Source organism: Chionomys nivalis, chromosome 4 (genome assembly GCF_950005125.1).
Source record: "Chionomys nivalis chromosome 4, mChiNiv1.1, whole genome shotgun sequence".
Lineage (NCBI taxonomy): Eukaryota > Metazoa > Chordata > Mammalia > Rodentia > Cricetidae > Chionomys > Chionomys nivalis.
Genome location: NC_080089.1, coordinates 53,894,609 through 53,920,290, shown reverse-complemented (window position 1 = coordinate 53,920,290; position 25,682 = coordinate 53,894,609). Strand labels below are relative to the sequence as shown.

Genomic DNA, 25,682 nt, shown 5'->3' with positions numbered 1-25,682 from the left:
TCATTCTACCTTACTTTTGAGACAGGCCCATCATTGGGGTCTGGGGCTTATCAATTAGACTAGGCTGACTAGCCAACAAGACCCAGGGATGCTCCTGTTTCTGCTGTTCCAGTACTGGGATCGTGAGTATGTACCACCACGCTTGACTTTATACATGAGTGCTGGGAATCTAACTTGGTCCTCCTGTTTTTGTGGCAAGGACTTTTCCAGCTGAGCCATCTCCTCCACCTGTCCCTGTCTCTTAGAAGGACGGCCCCTGTGTGTTACCTGTGACTCTAGATTAAGGATCAGCAAGCCCCTGTGTGGAAAGTCAGCCTGTAAAATGCTTGGGGTTTGGCAGATCAAGATGGCCTCTGTTACACAGTCTTGTTTTGTTGCTGGCTTTTCATTTGTCCAGCTACTTAATAACATAGGCAACATTCTAGGCTGCACAGAAACAGGCTGTTGGGCAGATAGGTGGGGGTTTGCCAGCCCCCACTCAAGGGCTCTCTCCACTGTGCAGATATCCCAATGCTTAATGATGGCCTGTATTGGCCAGTGACGTCACTTTTCTTGGTTACTACTACACATACATAACAATGCGCATACTGTGTGAGGGTGTGGAACCTATGGGTGGAAAGGGTGAGCCATGGGCATGCACATGCTTTATTGAGCAGAAGTTTCAACAGTTATAGGTGTCAAGGTTTAAAACAAGTAGAATCTAAAGCATCATTTTTCTTTTGAGTGTGTCCTTTTGGTATGCTCTTTTTGGCACTTGCTTTTGTTTAAGAAATTTCTTTCAGAGGCTAGGGATTTAGCACAGTAGATGCTTGCCTAGCTTGCATGAAGCCCTAGGTTCCATCCCTAGCACAGCACAAACTGGGCATGATAGAGTCTTCTGTAATCCAGCTCTTGGAATGTAGAAGCCAAGAAATCAGTTATTCTCAGTTACATAGAGTTCTAGATGAGCCTGGGAGACACAGACCCTTTCTGGAAATCAAACAAACAAACAAAAGTTGCTTACTATTTTGTATGGACAAAGTTCATACGTTAAACCCCCAGCCCCAAGGGATGGTATAAGGAAGCGGGGCCTCTGGCGGTGGCTGGGGTACAAGAATGGGGCCGCTGTGGTGAGGTTAGAACCTCCTGAGACAAGATGGAAAACAGTCCTCTGGCTCTCTGTCCTTGCTTTCCAACATGTGAGGATACAAGCAACCCTCCTGAGGCAGGAGGGGGTCACTTACCAAGAGCTGAGCAGGCTGGCACCCTGGCCTTACAGAAAGGCTAGCCTAGAATCTGTAATGTTCTTGCCTTACCAGGCAAAGCTCTGTTTTGTTTGGCTGTGCTGTGCTGGAGACCGCCCAGGCTTTGCACATGGAGGGAGGTCAGCGCCCCACCTCTCAGCTCAGCAATGGCCCATTTGTTTGTTTGTATTCCAGCCCATTTTATTTCTCATGGGTTTTATGATTAGTCTGTCATCTCCATGAAAAGTCCTATGGGGATTTGGGCAGAAATTTAATTGACTTTGTAGATTAATTTGGTGAGAAGTGATACAATTATAATACGGAATCTTCCTACTCAGAATGTGTATAGTATAAATTTCCATTGGTCATTCCCTGTGTAATTCTTAGGTTTTATACTGCTGTAGCAAAATGCCCAAGACTGGATAATTTATAAGCAATTTACTTTCTCAAAGCTCTGGAGAACACAAAGTTCCAGGATCAAGGTCTCAGCAAGTTTGGTGTCAGGTGAAAGCCAGTCTCTGCTTCAAAGACTGTATCTAGAATGTGGCATCCTCTGGAGGGGTCAAAGGTGGAATAGACTCAGCCCCACCCCAAGCACTTCATAAAGCCCTCGCCCCATCTATGAGGAATCTGCCCTCACAACTTCATCCCTTCCGAAAGGCTCATATCTGAATTCTCACACTGGTGATTAAGCTTCAGGACATGAAATTGAGGATCACATTCAGGCCATAGTGATACTGGTTATGAAAGGTCAGGCATAATTTTTCTCAGTGTATTCTAAGGATTTTATTGTTACTATAAATAGAATCTATTCCCTGTCACATTTTCTAGTCTTTTTCTTTTGCTTTGGAGACAGGGCCTCATGCATCCTGAACGGCCTGTATGTACACAAGGATAACCTTTAACTTCTGATCCTCCTGCCTCCACCTCCCCAGTGCTAGTGTTACAGACAGGCACCACCAGGCCAAGTTTATGCATCATTGGGATCAAACCCAGGGATTCACATGTGTTAGACAAGAGCTCTACCAATAAAGCTGCACCCCCCGCCTTCCACCACATTTTCTAATATTATTACAGGTGTACAGGAATACAAATAACTCTTTAAAGATTTTATTATTTGTGTGTCTGAATGTGTGCCTATGCACATGTGTGTGGGAACCGGTGGAGGCCAGAATAGGTTGTTGGATCTCCTGGAGTTGGAGGCACAGGCAGTGGTGAGACACCTGGTGTGGGTGCTGGGAATCAAACTCTGGTCCTCTGTAAAAGCAGCAAGTGCTCTTAACTACTGAATCATTTCTCCAGATGCCTGTGGGATACGAATCATTTTTAAGTTGATCTTGAACACAGCAACCTTCCTAGCTCTCTCACTAGTCCTAATAATTTATCTGTTTGATAATTTAGCTCTTGGATCTTCTATAGAGCAGTCATATTGTCTGCAAATATGAGTAGTTTTTCCCTCTCCAATTCTTAAAATTTATTACCTTTATCTGCTTCTATTATAGGTTGGATCATATAAATTGCTGATTTGGGGAGCTTGTGACCTAAAAAAAAAAATTGGCAATTTCATTTACTTTAACTTAGCACATCGCTTAAGACCTCCAGTGCAGGGCTAAATAAAAACAGTGATGGAAGATAGCCTTTTCGAAATCTGACTCGAATGGAAATTGCTTGTAAAGTTTTTTCATTTACCATACTCCAGGTTTATTGAGTTAAGGAAGCAGTGTGTAAGGGTTGCATCAGATGAATAATTTGTTAAGGTTACACATTACATTAATGAATTACCTGACTGAACTCGCCCCTGTATTCTAGGGAGAAAGCCCATATTTCCATGAACTTTTCTCTTCCCTCTGTGCACTGCTGTGCCCGACTTGGTATTATCTTATTTAGAATTTTAGAATCTATGTTCGTAATAGACAGTAACAGCTAACATTTATTAAGTTTTATGTGTTCCGGGCCTATTAAGCAGCATTAAGGTACTTTCCATGACTTATTTCCTTTCATCCTTCGAAGGCCTACTGGGAGGCTTGTTCCTCTGTTTAAATATGAAGGAATGAAGGCAGAGAGAAGGCAATCACTTCTTCAAGGTCACATAGGAGATTAGTTTGTAGTAAAAAATCCCAGTTATCAGACTCAGGAGGTCATGCGGTCCCCTGGGTTAGAGACCCATCAGGCAGACTGGCCTATTTATACGTCCTTGTTCCAGCTCAATGTCAAGGTTATGCTATCTCCTGGAAGGTAGCTGGATAATTCTACCTCTTTTCTCTTATTAAAAAAAAAAAAATCTGGGTCTGAGGAAATGGCTCTGTGGGTAGGAGCACTTGCTGCGCAAGCATGAGGACCTGAGTTTGAATCTTCAGCACCATGGAAAAAATCTGGGCGTGGTTCCACAGTCCTGTAACCTCAGTCCTGTGGCTCTTGCTGCCCTCCAGGCACCTCCAAGTACTGAGAGACCCTGCCTCAAGGGAACACAATGGAGAGTTATAGAGCAGGACCTGAAGGCTTCCTCTAGCCTCCACGTTGATGCATGGTAGTATGTGCATGTAACTGCACACATATGTCTGCATGTACCACACAGGAGGATCGACTCCTGCTCAAGCTTCTGAAGAAATATTTTGCCTGGAGTGAATTCATCGATTCTTATTTTATTGTTGGTCTGATTGCTTAATTTGCTTGTAGCTCTTTGTTTGTGAGCATATTTTGATGTTTTATACATCTGAGATTTATAGGAAAACTACAAGTACCACACAAAGAGCTTATTTCATTGTGCCATTTAAAAAAAATCATTCCAAGTTGGTTTTTTTGCAGTTTATTTGACTAATAAATTGAAAATCAGCGATTGAATCGCATATGTAAGAAACATTTTACTGTGACAGTAAAATGGATGTTTCTTGACTAGAGGGCTTTACTTTTTAAGAAAGTTTACATCTTGTGCCTTTTAAACTTTTTGTGTTGGTATATATTAATTATTTTTTAGAATAAATTTGAGCTGCTGGGTATAGTGGCACATGCCTTTAATCCCAGCACTCAGGAGGCAGAGTCAAGGGGATCTCTGAGTTTGAGGTCAGCCTGGCCTACAGAGCAAGTTCCAGAACAGCCTTGATTACATAGTGAAAACCTGCCCCACTCCAGAAAAAGAGTGTTGACTATGATATTGTCATATATATGTAATGTATGTATGCTATGCTTTGGTCATTGATCACATTGATCAAGTACTGTCTTTTGTCTCCTTCCCCATCCCTTTGGTCCTTTGTCTTTTTCCAGACCCACCCCCCCCATATGCTCTCTCTCCTCCTCTATCCCCCCACCCTTACTGTGGCACATCAAAGATAATACATACTCCAGACAGCCAAGGCTGTGGTCAGCTAACAGCAAGCAGGCTTTCCACCCCTCCCAGCATCCCCTCAAGGACTGGGGTGCACTCTGGCTTCAACTAAGAGTCTGCTAATTCCCCTTCATGGGAAGTCCCTGCTATAGGTCTTAGCTTCCAAAGTCGCCCAGGTCACAGGCGTCAGCCCTTTGCATCTCTTTCCGGGGTTTGGGCTTACTCTCAGTCCAGTTATGTCTTTGGCTTCACTTTATGAATCTGACCTATTGCTGCTGCTGTTTAAAGAGCAGATGAGTCACTCAGACCTAAATCCCCCTAACCATCCCTAAGCGGGAAGGCAGTTCATTTCATCAACTTCGTTTTGCTTGTTCGTTTCCTTTTGTTTTTAAAAACTCGGGCCCAACATGCCAGGTTATAGCTAGAAGCCACTAGTGAAGGTGCCTGGACCTCTGTCTTCTTTTGGTATTCTCTCCTCCAGGCCCTGCTGGGCTCGCTGTCCCTGAAGCTGATGGCTGCCTCTAGGGAGGAGGTGCGGGGCTGGGAGAGCCAGCCTCGGCTTTAGCAAGCCTCCCACCTGAGAGGGTGGTGGTGGTGGTGTGTGTGCATGGGGAGGGTGCGGGGGGGGGGGGGGGGTGCGTGGAGGATGGGGAGTGTTAGGGTGTCCCTGTGGCACTGACGCCTGTTTTGTTTTGTCCTCTAACTCTAGATTCTGAAACTTAGCTGTGGATCACCTAGAAGGGGAGAGATTACTTTTTGCAGTCACTCAAGTTGCTTCTAGTATGCCCAGTCTAAGCCGGTGAGGGAACGCAGCCAGCCCCCTCTGACCCTCCCTCAACCCGTAACTGCCAGTCTCCAAGGAGACAAGAGCTAGTCCACTTTCCTGAATGTCATACACTGGCCGGCTCCTGAGTGTGGGAAAGTTTCAGGACCAACATCCTTAGCCTCAGGTCCCAATGGACACACCCAGTCCCAGGTCTCCCCCCCCCCCCCCCCCTTAACTTGGGTTCAGTGCCCTGAATGGGCGGGACCCGCAGCTGCTTCCCTGGCGGGCGCACAGGGCTCCCCTGGGTCCTAGTGCTGCCTGTCAGACAGACTGCCGACCATTCTGTCGTTCATTCGCAGCTCCAGTGCAGGGTGACCCGCAGCCACCGGACCGGCCATGAGGGGCACACCCCTGCTCCTCGTCTTTCTGTTCGCCCTGCTTCGGTGGCGTGGTGAGTTCTTTTCGGGGAAGGAGGGAGGGACAAGGGTCGCGGTGTGGTAGGAGTGGCCCGACCGGCTGGAGCGTGGGCGGGGCAAGCCCTGTGGGGTTGCAGGCAGGCCTAGGTGGTGGCCAGGTGAGGTTTGGGGTCCCCGCCACCGTCCTCTGCACTGCAGGTCTCTATCGATGGTGAGTGTCTTCAGGCCGGGCATTCAGCTCTGTCCCGGCGCTAAGAGGTCCCCACCAGGCCCGCAGAGGATCTTTTCCTCTCCAATGGAGTGACAAAGTTGCTAAACTGTAAATGTGTGGGAGCAAACCTGCTGTTTGGCGAGAGAGGTCATCCCAACGCCACCATCCCCATATGTGGGAAGTAGTTTTGCACTTTGGGAAATCACATATATGGCAGGCACTGCCTCCTCTGGTCCCCTAACCCTGCTTAGCTGAAGGCAGATTAGTGAACTTGGGTCTGCACTTCACAAACCTACCACTGACATTGGAAGACAGACCTCCTCAGCCCTCACCCCTAGGTTCAGCTTAGACATCGTGAGAGTTGTTTCTTCCAGACTCAATTGCCCCACCTAAATTCCAAGGTATTCTTCTTCGTCTCCCACCACACACACACACACACACACACACACACACACGCACACGCACACTCCCTCCCTCGTCTGGACCAGCTTGTCTTCTGAGCCCCAGAGGACCCTGAGGACCAAGGCTGCATCTTCCATCCACAGAGACCACCTCCAGAAGGTTCTAGAACTGGGAATAGTGAGCCATTCAAGATACCCTACTCTTAACCATTGGCACAGTGTGTATTATGGCTTTGCGTCCCTGCTGGGTGCCCTTATTCCATTGCCCCCTCTCAATTCCCCTGTCTGCTCCATTGCAACAATCTGCCTTGCCTGTCTTCGGGCAAACATTTGCAGTATTTCTGAAGTGAGGTCCCACTAGGCTGTCTGCATCTTCCTGTACAGATTCCTGGACCCTGAGCGCGAGGGATCCGAATCTCTGGAAATAGGGCTTGGGACTCTGCTTTTGTGTAACCAGGTGATTCCTACCTGTGATCGGAGAAGCACTGATAGTCTATGGCAAATCTCCTCTAAGACAGCGTTTGGCGTTTCTAATATGCTACCCTTTAAAAGCACACACCCTCACCTGAGGAGCCCTGCCTTTCAGATACGCACTTGCCAATGAAATTCTATTAACCATGACATCCCCAGACAGTAAGATAGCTTTCCACTTCTTGATTGGATATGCATTCTCAGACTGGACATGCCACAAGTGTTCACAGTTCCACTACAGTCTCTATCGGGTCCTTAACCCCTTCCGTCGAGGGAGCCCTCTTGCCAAGGAAAATCTACAAAGGCAAGACCCTGGGCCAAGGCCACTGGGGCCACATTTATCAGCATCATTGTATCGTGATGACCTCTAGTGGTGGCTTCTCTGCTTAATAGTTTAAAAATTTGCTCCCATGAAAGCCCTGCTGAAAGCCCTGCCAATTCCTGGGGGGCTGGGGGGAGAGCAGGCCTGTTCCCCGTCTTTTGTCTGACAGACTCTGGTGAGCATTAGGAATAGAAGGCAACTCCTAAGCATGTCCTATTGGGGTACCCCTCAATAGGTGAAAAGAAGGGATGCATTCCAGCTGTACCATCCCTGCTTGTAGTCATTCCACCCCTCGGTGTATCCACAGACATACTAACAAACATGCACCCATGACAGCCTTAGCAGGGCAGCCTCCCTCCGGGTCAGGGAGGGCCTCTGTGTTAAAGAACTCCCTGGACACGGATGGCTTTGTCTGACTTGCTAGGAGTCCTAAGTGGTCTAGGGCAATGGTTCTCGATCTTCCTGATGCTGAGATCCTTTAATGCAGTTTCTCATGTTATGGTGACCCCCCAAACATAAAATTATTTTTGCTGCTACTCCATAATTGTAATTTTGCTATTGTTATGAATCAATTATGTAAATTATATGTTATGTAAATATCTGATATGCAGGATATCTGATATGTGACCTCTAAAGAGGTCATGGCCCACAGGTTGAGAACCACTGGAGTCCATAGCTGGTCCATGAGATAGGAAGAGTCTGTGAGTCAGATGAATACTAAAGAGGATGAGTTGAAGGTGACAAAGCCAGGAACCCCAGGTGGGCTCAGAGATCAAGCATAAGTGCCCCCCCCCCATCACTCGCCAAGCAACCTGCACCAGCCTCCTGGGGCAGCAGAGATGGATCCGACCTCCCCTAGCATTGCAGGACTGGAGGCGGGAATTGCAGAGCCTACCCCATTGCTGCCAGAGAGTGCCAGGTGGATCTAGACAAGTCAGATTCCTCTCTATGAGATGAGAGGTCATCCTAAATAACCCAAAGACTGTGAGAACGAGCAGGTATCTCCTGTAGCTACAGACTGGTCCCAGGGGCATTCAAGCTGGTGGCCTGTGGAGAGGGAATTCAAGATGTGAGGAGCCAAGTCAGTCTATAGTCCAGACATCCACTGGACAGCCCTCCCACCCGACCCCCAACTCAGCCTGGGGGAGGGGCAGCAGGCAGCAGGTGTGCCGGGAGCATCTTTCTCAAGGCACTAAATATTGCATCTGTTCTAGATAGGCAATGAACTGGAAAGTGCATGGTGCAGGCAGGGCAGCGGCTGCTCACGTAAACATGTGGCCAGCCCAGCCCCCACCCAGTAGTCCACCTCACATTTGCTAGACTGGAGTGATTCATGTTCTAACTGCTCTGGCTCCATCCAAAGAGGGGGGATTTTTGGAAGATGTGAAGGCTCTTTAGGGAAGATATAACCAGACTCCTGGGCTTGGTGAGACAGGCAGCCTCTCACCAGTAACCCCATCCCCACCTCTGTAGCCACCTCCTCCTCTTTTAGCCTTCTGCCTGCTCTCCTGCCCCAACAGTGTTTCCTCTGTCCACTCATCTCTTTTCCTGCTCCTGGGCACCCTGCTCATCCAACTCCCATCCCCCACCCTATCTGTCACAGTCTCCTTAAAGATACCATAGCACACAATCAAGTCCTTAAATTTCACCTTCCCTCCCAAACACACAAGGGGCAATGAAACAAAGACCCAGATACCACTTGGCAAGCAATCAAGGATGCACAGGGAAGACAGGACATGGGCTGTGAGTGCTCCAAGGGATGACGGCTGCCTGGGGCTCCCTGCAAGAGGCTGTGCTGGAGCTGGTCCTGAATGTGGCTTAGAGCCAAGAACTCTGTCTTACCAGAAAACAGCTGCCAGCTGGGCCACTCCATTTGGTGTCTCAAAGAGACCTTGTGTTCTGTAAGTCAAAGTTCAGATCCAAAACATCCTCCCCTAGCCCCACCCTCCTTTCTTTCTTTTCTTATTTGTGTGTGTGTGTGTGTGTGTGTGTGTGTGTGTAGTATTGCAGATGTATATTGGTGTCTTTCTCAAGCATTCTCCATCTTTATTTCTTTGAGACAGGGTCTCTCATTGAACCCCAAGCTCACTAATTTGGGCTACCAGCCAGTAAGATTTAGGGACCTGTGTAGTTCTGTTCCTCCACCCCCAAGGCTATTTTGTGTGGGTTTGGGGATTCACACTTGGGTCCTCCTGCTTGCATGTCAACTCCACTCAACTTACTGACAGAGCCATTTTTTTCCAGCCCCAGTTTGGCTTTTTATTCCCCTCTGGGAAAATGCTACCACGTGCCCAGTTCTGCAGACAAGCCCATATTTCAGGAAGTGTCCCCGTACAAGCTACCCACGCTCCTCCCTCGGGGGCCGGGAATGGCTCCTGGGGTTTGCAGTTAGGTTATCCTCTGCACACAGCACAGCGCCTGGTACAGACTCCACTCAGACCTTTGTGTGTTGGTGGGCTGGGAACAGTCCTGGCAGAAGAAAGAGTGTGCTCGAAGACCCAGAAATGAGATGGGGAAGAGGCTAGCAGTGGTATGACCAGAGGCAGAGCCTGGGGTCAGTGGAGGCGGAAAAGTGAGGGGAAGAATCCAAGGCGAGTGAAAAGAAGCCATTGCTAAGGGCAAAGACCTCAGGTCAAGCCGAAGCATTCTTGGTTTAGCTGCCTTTAGCTCAGAGAGGCTGTGGGTGGGGCAGAGCCCCCACCCAGTGTTCTGTAGGAAGACTACCTGGCTACATAGGGGCAAGCTAGGGCAGGTGATATGGGACGAACAGGGAGACCGCTGGGACCATCCAGGGCAGGAGAGGTAATGGAAGACAGCCAAGAGGGGGAAACGGGAGGGCAAAGGAGGAGAGCTGGGAAGTAGAACAGATAAGGATATGCAGCCCTATGGGACGGTGGGAGGGTAGGGGAACGACAGGAAGAAACAGACGCCCGAGCTTGGGCCTGGGTGTCTGGAGCATGGAACACCATTCACTTCCAGGAAGAGCTGGAGGAAGTGGCCTGGCCCAGAGGAAAGAATGACCCAGGCAGGCCTGCTGGCACCTACTCCCCCACCACGGTCCCCAGGGCTCCTGCTCTCTGCTTCTCATAGCCCCTCCCCCCTTCACAGCTGCAGTAGGGTTCCTCCAGACAAGGGCCCAGCAGGTCTGACTGTATGATTTCCCAGGGGACTGCCGCCTGGCCAACGCAGAGGAGAAGCTGATGGATGACCTCCTGAACAAAACCCGCTACAACAACCTGATCCGCCCAGCCACCAGTGCCTCTCAGCTCATCTCCATCCACCTGGAGCTCTTAGTGTCCCAGCTCATCAGTGTGGTAGGTGCCTGGGCCACTGGGGCTTGAGGCTTAGCAGAAGGGGCAGGACTTGTTTCTGGTTGCCCTCGGAGCCTTGGGGAAAGCAATGGATGGCCGTCAGGGTACAGGACTGGGAATTAGATGATTAAAATGTTACTTCTGACCTTGCCAGATGGGTAACATCCCAGACTGCTAATATTTTCCTCTAGTATTTCTTAAAATATATTGTAGTATATATGTTTGATAGACACAGAGTAATTTTCTTTCATGGGATACAGTGTGGCACTGCATTCATATGTGTAAGAACCATGTCCAGGGTCATTGGCATACCTAGAACTTCAGACATTTATAATTTCTTTGTGTTGGGCATATTCCAAATTCCCCCTATTGCTATTTTGAAGTATCCACTTAATTCTTACCAACCATTGGTACCAACTGTGTGTCTTGCTAGCCAGCTCCCCCCATGCCCATCGCTCCATCCCTCCTCCCTGGCATGGCCTGTTGTAAATACTCAACACTACTTTTCAGACAATCAGGCCTTTCCCTCATAGGTTAAACAGTTTACCTAAACTATGAAAGTGCTGAGCAGCCTTCCAAGTTAGGATCCTTTCAACCAAAAATGTATCATCTATCCACATGCTGTTCTTCTTGCCTGGGGTGCCCTGCCCTGTCTGTGCCCCTCTGACTCATAGTTGAAGCCATTTGAAAAGCCACACTCTCAATAGCAATGAAAAACATCTTGGCATTCAATAAGAGGACATCCAGCTGAGAATAGCTACAACAGAAAGGGCATCTATCACTATCACCTAACCAGGAGCAGACCAATGTTTGCGGTGTCGCCACAAACAACAACAATTCAGTGATGCCAGGAATCTGGAGTATTGCCAGTGATGCCAATAGCTATGGGAAATCTTCTCAATCCCTTTGGGACAACAATAACAACAACAAAACTCTCTCAGAGTCCTGCCCTCTTGATAGACACATCTCATTGACCAGGGTTAGTAACTCACATCCAAACCTAACCAATTTGTGGCCAGAGGAATAGAATTACTTAGGCTGGTTTAGATCTGTCAGTATGTGGCAAGGAGGCTGGAGAAGGTCCGTGCTGTGTAGTTGTCAAAGAGGAAAGGGTCAGGCATCCTGTGGACCCGTCATGGACTCTGCTCACCGGGTCTCCAACACTCATTGCCTCCAGGCTTGCTAGGGATAGCCTCCCACATAACTTATTTAGTGGGGGAAATAGGAACAAGGCCAGGAGAAGTGCTGGGTACAGAGGCTCAGGGGTGGGGCAGAGAAATGTGGATGAGGGTCCAGACAAGCACAGGAGGTGCTACAGGTGTGGTAGAGAGGGTGACAGCATTCCAGGTGTTGAAAGCTGGAGTGAAGCAAGAGGAGGTGCTGAGGAAGATGAAAGAGATTGGAATTTCCTCCCCTGCTCCCCAGAGCTGTCTCGGAGTAGGAGTGTGTGAAGGAACCTCCCCAAGTCCCAAGGGTTAGAAGCCTTGCCCCTGGAAGCAAGTCTGAGGAAGTGAGCACATAGATGCTGTGTCTAGCCATCAGGAGCCAACTGAAGAGGTGGGCCTCCTCTGGGCAGTGCCATCTCACCTTCCCCTTCCTGCAGCCCATGAGTCCTACATGCTCAGATTCTACCATCTGTAGTGCTTACGAAGGCTTTGCCCAAATTGGTAGCTGCCTCTATCCCTTAGGAGGAAGCCTAACCCCAGAATGGGGAAGGGGCATCCCTACTATAGGAAGCTGAAAGCAGTGAGGGCTTCCGGCCAGGCCAAGCCAACACTACTATCTGAGCATCCCTGACCTGCAGAGAAAGGCTTTGTGCTTAATCAGGCAAGGCAGCTGCCTGCTCTGGCAAGGGCGGACAGGCAGGCAGATCTGGTCACACTGCTAGGCTCAGGCTGTCCCTGCCAGATCTGAGCTGTGGGCCCTGTGGAGTGATAGAGGCTTCCAGAAACAGGAGAGAACACAGCCTTCAGCGTCACTTCTGCAAGCACCTATTTGGGCTGTCATAGTCCTAAAAGTCGTGTCTAAAGGAGATGCTTGACTGTAGGAGGGAGGGCTCCTTTCTGGATTTTTGGGAGGTACTTGGTTGTGAGGAGGGAGTTTAGAGATGGAATGTCTAGGGAATAGATGAGGGGTTTGTGCTGCAGGGGCAAGTGGGCTGTCCCTACGCTTCCTTTTGTGGAGTGACAGCCAGGGTCCTACACCAATATTCTGTCACATGCAGAAGACACTAGTAGAAATGTAAGGGGGAGGGCAAATGCACAAGAGAAATTCCTGGAAGATAGAAAAGTTTCATATCTTGAAATGAGGTAAGAGGCTGGGGAGCCAGCTCAGTGGACAAAGTTCTTTGCCATACAGTATGAGGACCAGAATCTGGATCGCCAGAGCCCACTTAAAATCTAAGCAGACACAATGTCTACCTTGAGAAGCAGAGAGGAGAGGGTTCCCAGGGCAAGTGGACTATGTAGAATAGCTAGAATCAGTGAGTTCCAGGTTCAGAGAGAGACCCTACCTCACTATGTAGAAACGACTTCCGTTTTGAAGCCCGCACGTACACCTGCACATGTGTGCACTCATACATGCACACACAAAAACAAAACAATGATTGCATTTGTGAAAACTGGTCAGGGAGTACCCTTGATAGCAGTGTGTTCACCATGGAAACCATGGTTCCACATAAAACTGTCTTGTTCAGGGAAAAGCGCTCTCTATGCAGCCCTGTCTAGACTTTAACTCAAGAGCCTCCTGACTTGCCTCCCCGGATGCTAGGATTATAGATATGCACTAACATGCCTTGCTTAAAAATATTTTAAAAAGATAAATTAAGGTTTCCAGCTTTCATTGATGGTAGAGATGCTGGGAGATTAGCTCTTCTGGAGAACAATTAAAAGGGATGGACAAAGTATTGGAGGGCCGGAAGGGATCAGCTTTAAGGTAATTGGAGGCCTCAGCCAGGATGTGAGTGGCTCGGCTCCAGGAGACTACCCTGACAGTCTCTGGGACTCTTCCCTACCCTTGATGACTGGCCAACAGTATCTGGCCAAGAAGCTAAGACCTAAAACAGCAAATGGTAGCTGAGGAGCTGGGGAACTGGGCTGGTGCCTGGGTCACCGGGCTGAAAGGATGCGGGATGGCGGTCTGGATCTGACCAAGGACATGGGACCCTGATGGGGCTTCCGGCAGGGTCACCCTAGTACTGAAAATGAGCAACAAAAATAATAGAAGCGCAGCCCTCACAAAAGACAGTGTTACTTCCAAACTGGCTCAGCCGGACTAGATTAAGATGATCCCTTTGCTGCTGTAGAGCCTTGGGAGGTAGGTGTGAGCAGGTGACACCTAGTAGGGACAGGGAATGGGGAGATGGTGCAGTCAGCCATGCAAGCATGTGGACCTCAGTTCAGATCCTCAGCAAGTTGTCCTCTGACCTCTACTTTCATGTCATGGCATGCACATGTATGAGCATACATACAAATAGATGAATGTAATAAAAAGTTTAAACATTTAAGTTTTATGCTAAGTGTATTTTGCCATAATTTAAAATAAAAAGGACTTTTTTTGTTTTTCGAGACAGAGTTTCTCTTTTTGAGTTTTTTGTTTTGTTTTGCTTTTCGAGACAGGGTTTTTCTGTGTTGCTTTGGTGCCTGTCCTGGAACTAGCTCTTATAGACCAGGCTGGCTTCAAACTCACAGAGATCAGCCTGCCTCTGCCTCCCGAGTGCTGGGATTAAAGGTGTGTGCCACCACCACCCAGCGAAAAGACTTCTTAAAATGAAAATAGCTGTCATTAATATGTTCAAGGAATGATAATGGAAAATTTCTTCAGAGAGCTAGGAATTTTTAAAAAGAACCAAAGGTGATTTCTAGAACTCAAAATATATAAGAACTTTAAAACTCAAAAAAACTTATCAAAATGAGACAGCAAATACGCATCTTTTCTTCCTCCTCCTCCCTCACGACAGCCTGGACCATGGGCAGGGTGACTGGAGTTTCACTGCCATCTCGAACTTGTAGGTGAGGGCCACACACACCCTAGTGTGAGCAAAGAGAGCTGGAAGGAAGCTGGGTAGTTTTGTAGAGCAAACACGCATATGTGTGAAAAATATCACATCACGTACCAATCTTTGTTGTGATGCAGTTACCTAGTTGAATTGCTTGAGGAAGTAAGTACCATGCTGGAATCAGAACATCGGAAGTTATTTATCCAAGAGGAAGCAGGGAAAAGTGTACAGAGAGCACAAGATACAGTCAAAGAACTAAGGAAGGCCAAGAGGGCTGGGGCACAGAGTAGGGGAGTCCAGGGCAGTAAAATGAGGCTGGGGGAGTTACCCTATGTAACCCTGGAGAAGAAAAGTGACCTAAATGGAGATAAGACTGAAGGGGAAACAGGAACTTTAGCAAACTCCTTCTTGCTGCAGAAGAAAGTAAATGGGGGGAGTGTGTGTGTGTGTGTATGTGTTTGTATGTGTGTGTAAGAGAGAGAGAGAGAGAGATGCAGATACAGAATGGATTTAGATCAATTAGATTGTTCAGTGGTCTAGGTGAAGATACTGAACCATATTGTGATAACAGAATTAATTTATTCATCCAGAACTATTTATCAGGTATCCCATATATCCCTGTTGCTCTAAGCTTTGGTTGTCTCCTCAGGGTCCTTGGATCCTAGTGGGAGGTAGGGATAGAACACAGGATGACCAATGGTGTCCAGATAGGAGTGTTATGAAAACAGGGCAGGGTGTGCGTGGTGAGGGAGGCAGGGTGCTAGTTTGTGTAGGAAGGCTGGAGGTTTCTCTAATAAGGTGACATTTCTGAGATTTGAAAAAAGCTAGGTCAAAGCTGCATAAGTCTCCAGGGAAGGGAAAGAGTGTGTGCCAAGTCAGAGGTGAAGAAACAAGCAAGGCCACCATGGGGCTGCAAAGGCAGAGGCAGGCGTATCACAGGTCCTGAGTAGGACTTCGGCTTTTACTCTGGGTAGGAGCTTGGGAAATGGCAGATTTCCCAAACACAGAATCCTGGTCTGAGGAGCTGAGATTCAAGGGACTACGAGAATAGCAGCTGGGAAGCTACAGCCGTTATCCAAGCAATAGATAATAGCAGCAACGGAGACAGAGAGAAGTGGACAATTTTGAGTTGGAGGAAATACACCTGAGAGGTTTGATAGACCAGGAAATGGTGTACCAGAACTTCTGGTGGCAGGGGGGAGGTGGGTCATGAGCTTCATCTGTGATGTGCTGGGTGTGAAATATCTTTGAATTATCTGATATGGTTGGAGTGTGAAATGGTCATGTGTAAGAACACTTGGTCTCTAGCTAGTGACGCTCATTGGAGAGTTTTTGGGACATGTAAACAGTATGGCATGCCTGGCAGAAGTGGGTCACTGAGGTGGGTTGTTTACAGATGTTAGCCTGGCTCTCGCTGTGTGCGCGTGAATACCTATCATCCATTACCACCACATCTGGAACCAGCCACAGTTTCCACAGGAAAGCCAAAGCCCCAGCTGCTCCGCCTCCCTTGCCATGAAACTGTTCTCCCCACTTAGTCACTTGTCACACATTTGGTGGCAGTGATGAATAAAATACCTAATATAGAGAATTGGAACTGTAAAGTGGGCTTATTGCTGAGATAAACCTAACCAGGTTGTTGATAAGCCCTTGGAACTGAGTTACACAGAGAATTGAGGTGCGGTATGCATAGCTACAGAATGAGAGAAGCCCTAGCACGCTGTAAGAGGTTAGTGGATCATTTGGGTGAGCTTGTGGAAGACCGAGGGGGGGGTGGAGGGAGGGAGGGGGAGAGAGAGGAGAGAGAGAGAGAGAGAGAGAGAGAGAGAGAGAGAGAGAGAGAGAGAGAGAACTGAGAGGAAAAACTAGGCTCATGAGATGTCAGAAGGGAACAAAGACCCAGTTGGGAGCTAGACTGCAGGCCATTTGTGCTATATTCTGGGGGGAAAATCTGGTCTGTTTTGCCCATGTCCTAACAATTTGAATTTAGCTACATTAAAAAATTATGGGCTACATTGCTTGGCAGAGGAAATATGAAGGTAGTATAGCTTTCCTGTCGTGGCAGGGTTATTGCTTACTGTGTTTAATGGGCTTTATAATAAAAATTCAAGCCAGGAAGATCTGAAAAACATACTTGGGAGCAAGACTCCGCCCACTGAAGGCCCCAGCAAGTTCATTTGAAAGGAGAGAGTATGACTGAAAATGCTGAGAGGTCATGAAGCCTTGAGGAGGTGAGGAGAGAGGTTGTCCTGAGCAGGCTTGTGGGGGTCCCTTCTTTCCACCTGCCCCTACAGTATGGCTAGGCACAAGCTCCACATGAAGTCCATAGCTCTAGCCACCACGCCACCCTCACCATGAAACTGCGAAAATCAACTCCTCTCCCCCTAGGCTTCTTGTCAGCATGTGGTTGCAGCAATGCAAAAAGTCACTAATACATTACCTAAGAGATATTTAGGTGACAGCTGGTCACACAGGCCAGGGGCTTAGAACCTTTTTGTCTGAGCAAACTTGTCTATTTGTGGGGGCCTCTCTTTCCACATGAATTGATACCCTCCCTCATTTCCCTCCCCAGAATGAGCGAGAACAAATCATGACCACCAACATCTGGCTGAAACAGGTAAGCACCTTGCAGGGTCCCCAGTCTAGGTGATGTTTCCCCTGGGGCTGCTCTTTGGTGACAGAGCGGACCTACAGGTGATACGGCCTTGTCTGTGTTCTCAGGAATGGACTGACTATCGCCTGGCCTGGAACAGCTCCTATTATGAAGGGGTGAACATTCTGAGGATCCCCGCAAAGCGTGTCTGGTTGCCTGACATCGTGTTGTATAACAAGTGAGTGGTGGGGTGGTTAAAGTTAGTGGGGGTCAGGCCAGAGCAGCAAGCCAGCTTCCAGGGTCATCCATACCTGAGTTCAACTCTGTCCTTCCTCGTCTACACTGCACTCAGACTTCTAGGCCATGGAGCTAGAGGACTAGAGTCGGTGGAGACAGAGACTTCTGAGTGGGAGGGTGAATAAGGAAGCCCAGAGAGGAGACAGGCCTTGTCCTGCTCAGGACAGCAGGGAGCGGGCCAGCCTTCAGACCCTCGGACCAGTGCCCTTACCGTTCCTGCCTAGCTGTTTTGTCTTTTTGTGACTTGGTGGCTTTGTCAGAGTTAGGGGGCTGCAACATTGACTTGTCAGGTGTCAATACCACGGGCACATTAGTGTGGTAGCAGTTATTTGGGAGGCTGAGGCAGGAGGATGAGGAACCCAGGAGTTTGAGATCAGCCTGGGCAAAGGCAGCAAGTGAGAGAGAGAAAGAATAGACAGCCAAGGCTCGAACAAGATGAAGGTTCATAGCTCATCTCTGCTGCTTATTAGTCTAAGGAGCTCGATAACGTCCTCCAGCTTCCCCAAGCCTTGCTTTCCAAGCTAGAAAATGAGGAACATAATAGAAGCGTTGCTTCCTTGGACTCTCATGAGGCTTAACTGAGCTAATTCCGTGAGAGGCCTTTGGTGCCTTGTGGTAGGGAGTTGCTGAGAAAAGCAGACCTGTTTCAGTGAGGAAGGCAGATAACCCCCAAGTACTCTTGGGGGCTTTTGAGAACAAGCCCAGTCTTCTATAGATTGGTGATGTTCTCCTCTGTGCCCTGCCCCACCCCAGTGCCGATGGGACCTACGAGGTGTCCTTCTACGCCAACGTCATAGTGCGGTCCAATGGCAGCATCCAGTGGCTGCCCCCTGCCATCTACAAGAGCGCCTGCAAGATTGAGGTGAAGCACTTTCCCTTTGACCAGCAGAACTGCACTCTCAAGTTCCGCTCCTGGACCTACGACCACACGGAGATCGACATGGTCCTTAAATCGCCCACGGCCGTCATGGATGACTTTACCCCCAGTGGCGAGTGGGACATCGTGGCCCTCCCAGGACGAAGGACGGTGAACCCGCAGGACCCCAGCTACGTGGATGTGACCTATGACTTCATCATCAAGCGCAAGCCCCTCTTCTACACCATCAACCTCATCATCCCCTGTGTGCTCATCACCTCGCTGGCCATCCTGGTCTTCTACCTGCCCTCCGATTGCGGGGAGAAGATGACGCTCTGCATCTCCGTGCTGCTAGCCCTCACGTTCTTCTTGCTGCTCATCTCCAAGATTGTGCCTCCCACCTCCCTTGACGTACCGCTCATTGGCAAGTACCTCTTGTTTACCATGGTGCTGGTCACCTTTTCCATCGTCACCACTGTCTGTGTCCTCAATGTGCACCACCGCTCACCCAGCACTCACACCATGGCTTCTTGGGTCAAGGAGTGCTTCCTGCACAAGCTGCCCACCTTCCTCTTCATGAAGCGCCCAGGTCTCAAAGTTAACCCAGCCGGGATCCCTCATCCCAGCCAGCTGCACCTGACCTCAGCTGATGCTGCCACTACCTCTGCCTTAGGCCCCACCAGCCCGTCTAACGTCTATGGGCATTCGATGTACTTTGTGAACCCCGTCCTTGCTGCTCCCAAGACTGCAGTCGGTTCTCACACAGCAGGCAACCCCAGGGACGCCCGCCTGAGGTCCTCAGGGAGGTTCCGGCAGGACCTACAGGAAGCTTTAGAGGGCGTCAACTTCATCGCCCAGCATCTGAAGAGTGACGACCAAGATCAGAGCGTAAGTCACCAGCCCTTTCCCCACCACCCGAGTAAGCCACTCCAAAGGGAAACGTATTATTATAGCTCCATAGGTGAGGAAGAAACACCGATCTTCTGTGTTGTGCCTGGGTTCTCTCAAAGCCAAGTCTGAGATGGGTTTAAGTACAGGTAGCTTACTTGTGATGTAACCCTAGGAAGAACACTGAGGGCGTAGAGAAAGCAAACCAAAGGGAAAGAGGGGCCCTGCTGAAGGATATCAGTGAGCCTGCTGCTGTGGTGCAGCATTGAGACCCCCAAGGGTCCAGACAACTAGCCTCAGGATCATCTGGATGGAGGTGGGAGTCTTTATCCCCCAGCTCCCATTCCCCTCCAGTTGACAGGAGCCCTGGAATGTGATCTTCTCTATCCTCCAGTCATGCCCAGTTGCCAGAGCAAGCACCCTTTGTGGTAGAGAGAGCCCTAAGGTGGAGCAGAGAAGAGCTGCCTGCCCTGGAGACGAGGGTTCTCGGTGGATGTGAAGGCGCTTCAGCCATCCTAAGAGAGCACAGCTTGGGTTGGGTGGCTTAAGGAATCTGGTCCCACCTTTTCAGACTTACAAAGAAGCTCTGTGAGAAGCCCAGCTCCCTTCCAGGAGCATAGAAACATCAGTCAAAGTGTTACTGCTACCAGGCTAATGCATTATGATGTAGGACAATAAGAATTACAGATTTTCTAAACTGAGGTTAAGTTCTCCTTCGCCAGACACCAGGAGTTCTAGAGTCTGTGCATCTCAAATGACTCCTCTGCGCCAAAGGCGCGTGTGTTTTAGTTTCATCCTGTTGCTGTGACAAACACTACAATCAGCAGCAACTTCAGAGAGAAAGGAATTTATTTGGCTTATATTTACAAGCCGTAGGAACTCAGGGCAGGAGCCTGAAGCCAGTCCTGCTTGCTATTCCAACAGAATTACCCCTGACTCACTAAGAATAACAGAAAACCTTGGAGGAAGGCTGTCTGCTGGCTCACTCACAGATTCACGCTAAGCTAGCTTCCTTATACATCCCAGGCCACCTGCCCAGGGAATGGTGCTGCCCACAGTGGGCTGGGCCCTCCTCTATCAGTTAACAATCAAGACAGTCTCGGTGGACATGCACACAATCCACTCCAATCAGGCCAATCCCTCAATGGAGAATCCCTTCTCGGGCGATTAAAGGCTGGATCAAGGTGGCAATGAAAACTAACTAGAATAATGTATACGGGAGATTTTATAATAAAAAGATACACGGAGGGGCTGGAGAGATGGCTCAGAGGTTAAGAGCATTTCCTACTCTTCCAAAGGTCCTGAGTTCAATTCCCAGCAACCACATGGTGGCTCACAACCATCTGTAATGAGGTCTGGTGCCCTCTTCTGGCCTTCAGGCATAACACAGACAGAATATTGTATACATAATAAATATTAAAAAAAAAAAGTAAAATTGTATTTAAAAAAAAAAAAGATACACGGAGACCATCATGGTTAGACCTTCCTACACATTTCTCTACCTAAAAAAGCATGCATCATAAACCCAAGAATGTTCCCATTTCAAGGCAAATCCTCTCAGATTCCTTAAACAGCGTTTTATGTTGCAACATTGTGTCTCCCCACTGCAGCTGCAGGAACAGAAGAGGATTTCTTCCTTCTTGCCCTTCTGCAATCCCTTCCTACCAGTTAGACTCTCAGGAGAGAACTCTGGTGTTCAGTTAGTCGGCACCAACTGTAGCTCAGAGTCACACTGCGAGGAAAGAAGAGAATGGCTAAGAAAAGGGGTAGCGGGCCTGTGGGTCACCAGCCTGCTGCTCAGACAGGAGCTCCCAGTCCTGCAGCAGCCTCACCTAGAATGTGTTAGACACCAAAATTCCTAGCAGGCCTCCAACTTGGAATTTTAACCAGATCTCTGAGGCCTCCTGGGCCCATTTCAGTCAGAAGCACAAATGTAAAAATAATGTCAGTCTTTCTTTCATTCCCCTCCCCCATCTCTGTCTAGCCTAGGCTGGACTTGAACTCACTACATAGCTGAAGGTGACCTTTGGAAAAAAAACATCACTACTCTTTACCCTTAGAGCCAGCCTCATTGTCAACACGTGTTCACTCCGAGCTGTGCTGTGCATCGCAGTCCTTGTGTGCATCAAGATTCATACTGAATCCTGAATTCTCACCTGTTTCTGTGTCCTCTACCACAGTCAAAAGCATACAAAGTGATAATGGGCTTTTTGTTTGGTTGGTTGGTTGGTTTTTGTTTTTGACAGTCTTTGATGGACCCCAGCCTGGTCTCAAACTCACTATGTAGCTGAGGATAACTGTGAAGTTAATTCGACTCCTCCTGCCTGTGCATTCCCAGTGCTGGGATTTTAGGCATGCACCCCCACCTAGCTTTGACTCTGGTGCTGATGATCAAACCCAAGGCTTTGTGTACGTCAGATAGCCATCCCTAAGCCACACCCCCCGACTGACCTTGGACTTGATCTTCCTGCTTCGACTGAGTCAGGATTTCTGGAGGAAGCTTTAGGAACCACCTCTCAAACTCCTGTGGGGTCCTGAGCACATCCTGGTTGAGAGGCATTGGTCTCTTGCACTCCTGACTGAGCAAGCAGCCCCCACCCCGAGCTCTTTCCCCTGAGGGCCTCACCACCCCTTGGTACTGGCAGGTCTCCTCAGTTAATAAGAAGCCCTGAGAGGGAAGGAGCCAGACAGAAGTCGGTGGGATTATAACCACTTGTGTGCCTGTGACGCCAATCACATCAGGTGCTCTGGTAGAGGTGAGCAGACAATCCCAACTCCCCCAGGAATCCTGGGAAGCAGCTTTTACTGGAGCCCTTATTTCGCCAATGGGAAACCGAGGCAGAGAATAATCCTCTGACTTGTCTGGTCACACAACTACCATCCTGAAACTCTGGGCCCTCTGAGGGTCTTGCTCTGCCCTGAGCATGTGAAGAGCTTGCTGACTAAGTGAAGCTTGCTGACTCATGTGTAGTTAGAGATCTGTTTTTCCTCGCACGGCAGGCCCACTGCTAAGCCATCCCATGGCTTATCTCCAGCACTTCTGCTCTCCATAACAACTAACTGGTCACTGTAAGTAGCACAAAAACAGGAAAAGATGGGCGCATGTTTGACGCTAAGGCTGTCAAAATGAATTCCTCCAACCCTAATATCACAGTGCGCAGCGGCCCGCTTGCCTTCCCGACCTTAGGAACAGGAACAATCTGTGTTTGAGGGAGTGGAGTTTGATCTGACTTAGGATTATCCTGGAGTGTAACACACAACATTGATGAAGCCCTGGCAAATTGGGTCACTGACGTCAGCTTGCCCGTTAGTGTGGGTTTCTAACTCCTGAGTCTTACCTGAACACTCTCAGCCTGGAGTGGAGGAGGGAGGGCAGGATGCTGGTCACATGACCACTCTCTGAGAGTCTCTCAGAGCTCCGAGGAGGCAGGCACGTCTATGGTGGTACCTGTGGAAGCCAGCCAGGTGTCTGCTGGTGTCACACCCCACGGCTGGGTCTGAGGAGACGAAGTGTGTGCAGAGCGAGAGGGTGGGAATGCCAGAGTCAGATGATGAGGTCAGAGGAGGCAGAGCCTTGATCACAGGAAACAGCAGGTGCTGCTGGAAATGAGTGGAACTCATTAAACTGTAGGGTTTCCAGGTGTTCTGCGAGCTCTTGTCAGGCAGGTGGGCCCTCATCTCCCTCTCTCCAGAGCCAGCCAAGATAGACAGTTTGGGGGAAAAACAAGAAGAGGAACCTAATGATCCCTAAGCCACAACCTCCTTTACCCATAACCAGATTTGGCTTTAAATTCACCATGTGTGATGTCTTTGGGTCTCTGTTTCTGCATCCATGGATTCCACTGACAGTGGGTAAAATAATGGGTAGAAAATGTGTCTGCACCAACATGTGTGCTCCCCTCCTTGTCAAGTCCCTCAAATACGGGACACTGACTACTTACATAGCATTTACATTATGTTAGGCATTCACATGGCCTATAGGCATTATAAATACAGGGGAGGATTTCTTGATGTCTTAATTTTATATTGCTGTGATGACCTCCATGACCAAAAGCAACTTGGTATAGAAAATCTGGCTTACATAGTTCACTGAGGGAAGCCAAGGTTGGAACTCCAGGTGAGAACTGAGGCAGAGCCGTAGAGAAAAGAAGCACTCTCCACTTGCTTGCTCCTCATGACTAACTCAGTCCGCTTTCTTCTGTGACCCAGGACCATCTGCCCAGGAGTGGCCACACCCACAGTGGGCTGGACCCTCCCACATCAATAATTAGCAAGAAAATGCCCTACAGACTTGGCCTGCAGACTAATATGACAGAGGCCTTTTTTTTTTCAGTTGAGATTCCCTCTTCCCGGAGGACTCTAGCTTGTATCAAGTTGACCAAAATCTAATTAGGATGCCTGAGCTGTGTGCAGATATTGTACCCTTTCTGTGAGGTCTTGAGCAGCATCAGGGTTGCGGCATTCAAAGGGGATCTAAGGAGATTGAGAAACAACCGTCCAGCCCAAGTTCCGTGGTTCTGCTACTCCCTCCTCCAACCCTGGTCAGGTAGGGTGGGGTTGGAGAACACCAGGAAATGCACCACACTTGCCCGATGGAGGCCAGCCTTGGATTCAGAGGCTGCACACCTGTGTATGATTCCAAGCCCTGTATCGCCTGTGGGGTCCTAGCCAGCAGGCGAAGGTGTGATTCAGAGGGAGGACATGCTCTGTGCTTGGCACCTGTAACCAGTCCCCCTCCCCCTGTCTGTCTGCAGGTCATCGAGGACTGGAAATTTGTAGCGATGGTGGTCGACCGCCTGTTCCTGTGGGTGTTTGTGTTCGTGTGCATCCTGGGCACCGTGGGGCTCTTCCTTCCTCCCCTCTTTCAGACCCACGCACCTTCCAAGGGCACCTAGGCTCCCCAGCCTGCCAAGGGCCCCTGGGTTACAGTAAGATGATGTGAGAAGCCAAGTGGGCAGTTTACTGCTTCCTCTGGGTCCCAGCTAATGAGGCTCCAAGTAAAGATGTGACCACTGGCAGTCAACCCCATGAAACCAGGCACGGCCGTGAGGACAGGATGGCTAGCTGCACTGTCCCCTCTGATGCCTTTGAGTAAGTCCCCGAAGGAGCGGATAAGGCTGTAGACGTTCAGCCTGGCCTCCTTCCTTCCCTGTGTCTGGCCCTGGAGTCAGTCATCCGAGCAGCACCTGCTGTGCCATGTACCATGCCATCATACGCCAGCCTGCTTCCCATCCATCTCCCTCCACCCCCAGCTGCCCAATAGATTCCTGCCTCTTCCTCCATCTCCTCACACTTCCAGATCTCCAGGTCAGAATCTCTATATCTGCTGTGCTTCCTGCCCAAATCCTCAGACTCTTACTTCCCAAGCTTTTCACATGGCTGTACTAGTCAGGGCTCTGCTCCCATGATCCTCTGCTCCATTGTCTTGTCTTGTAGAAGCCTTCCCTACTCGTGCATTCTGAAGTAGTGTCTCCCATAACTGCATTAAACTTCCAGCTTGCTTGAATGCCCCCATCAGTACCTACGGCTTAGTTGGTGGCATACCAGTCACCTATACCTTGTCTGTGGGAGTGTATGCTCCACAAGGCAAGGGCTTGAGACAGCGCTCTACACACAGAAGGTGAAAAATAAATGTTTGTTGAATGAATGGGTGGCTCCTGTTTTCCTCCAAACTCACATGCTCCCTCTGAGTAGCTGTCCTTGGTCCCCACCTCTAGTGTGTCCTCCTCTGGACATCACTCTGGCTGCTTTCTGCCTTTGCATCATGGTTGGTTCAGGCCTGTCTCTGTCTCACACACACACACACACACACACGGTTGGTTCAGGCCTATCTCTGCCACACAGACACACACGGTTGGTTCAGGCCTGTCTCTGTCACACACACACACACACACACGCACACGGTTGGTTCAGGCCTGTCTCTGTCACACACACCGATCTCACAATACTAGCCCCATTGTTGGCATACAAGATATTTCTGGAATTAAGGAGAAGATTGTTGAAGTTTTTTTTTTTTTGGTTTTTCGAGACAGGGTTTCTCTGTGGTTTTGGAGCCTGTCCTGGAACTAGCTCTGTAGATCAGGCTGGTCTCGAACTCACAGAGATCCGCCTGCCTCTGCCTCCCGAGTGCTGGGATTAAAGGCGTGCGCCACCATCGGATTGTTGAAGTTTTAAAGATGTTTTGTCTTCATGCATTTGTGTGAACCATGCACATGCCTGGTGCCCCTGGGGGCCAGGAAGGGACTCTGGAATCCCTGGAACTGGACTTACAGACATGAGCCACCATATAAATGCTGGGAATCAAACCTGGATCCTCTGGAAGGCCAGCCAGTGCTCCTGACTATCCCTGAAGGGGAATATTTAAAGAGTTTTGTTTTCAGAATTATCATCAAGTTGACTTCTTTGTGTATAATCCTTTCAATTTTAACCAAGTATATATTTGCATAACCATCACTGCCACTGGGGCAAATGAAGGGTGTCTCAGGCTCCGCTACTATTTTGTAGTGTGTCATGCTCTGCACACTTAGCCCTGGCACCCCGAACCTTCCCTCCATCACTCTAGTTCAGAACCTTCTAGCTTACTGTTTGAATAGAGACCTACCGGGAGT

The 25,682-nt window shown here is 49.1% G+C and overlaps 1 protein-coding gene across 1 annotated transcript; it reads left to right on the top strand.

The window, feature by feature from the left end:
• Window positions 1–5,637: 5,637 nt before the first annotated feature.
• Chrnb4 (cholinergic receptor nicotinic beta 4 subunit) lies at window positions 5,638–24,681 on the top strand. The gene is made up of 6 exons (XM_057767367.1): window positions 5,638–5,762; window positions 10,298–10,446; window positions 17,013–17,057; window positions 17,162–17,271; window positions 18,084–19,074; window positions 23,829–24,681. The coding sequence occupies exons 1-6, from the start codon at window positions 5,708–5,710 to the stop codon at window positions 23,967–23,969; spliced, it is 1,491 nt and encodes a 496-aa protein (XP_057623350.1). The 5' UTR covers window positions 5,638–5,707; the 3' UTR covers window positions 23,970–24,681.
• The last annotated feature ends 1,001 nt before the right edge of the window (window positions 24,682–25,682 follow it).

Bases quoted from the DNA above. Each gene is read 5' to 3' on its own strand.
- Chrnb4 (XM_057767367.1), top strand. From the start codon at position 5,708: ATGAGGGGCACACCCCTGCTCCTCGTCTTTCTGTTCGCCCTGCTTCGG. The intron at 5,763-10,297 runs GTGAGTTCTTTT...ATGATTTCCCAG, and splicing joins CGCCCTGCTTCGGTGGCGTG to GGGACTGCCGCCTGGCCAAC. The intron at 19,075-23,828 runs GTAAGTCACCAG...GTCTGTCTGCAG, and splicing joins GTGACGACCAAGATCAGAGC to GTCATCGAGGACTGGAAATT.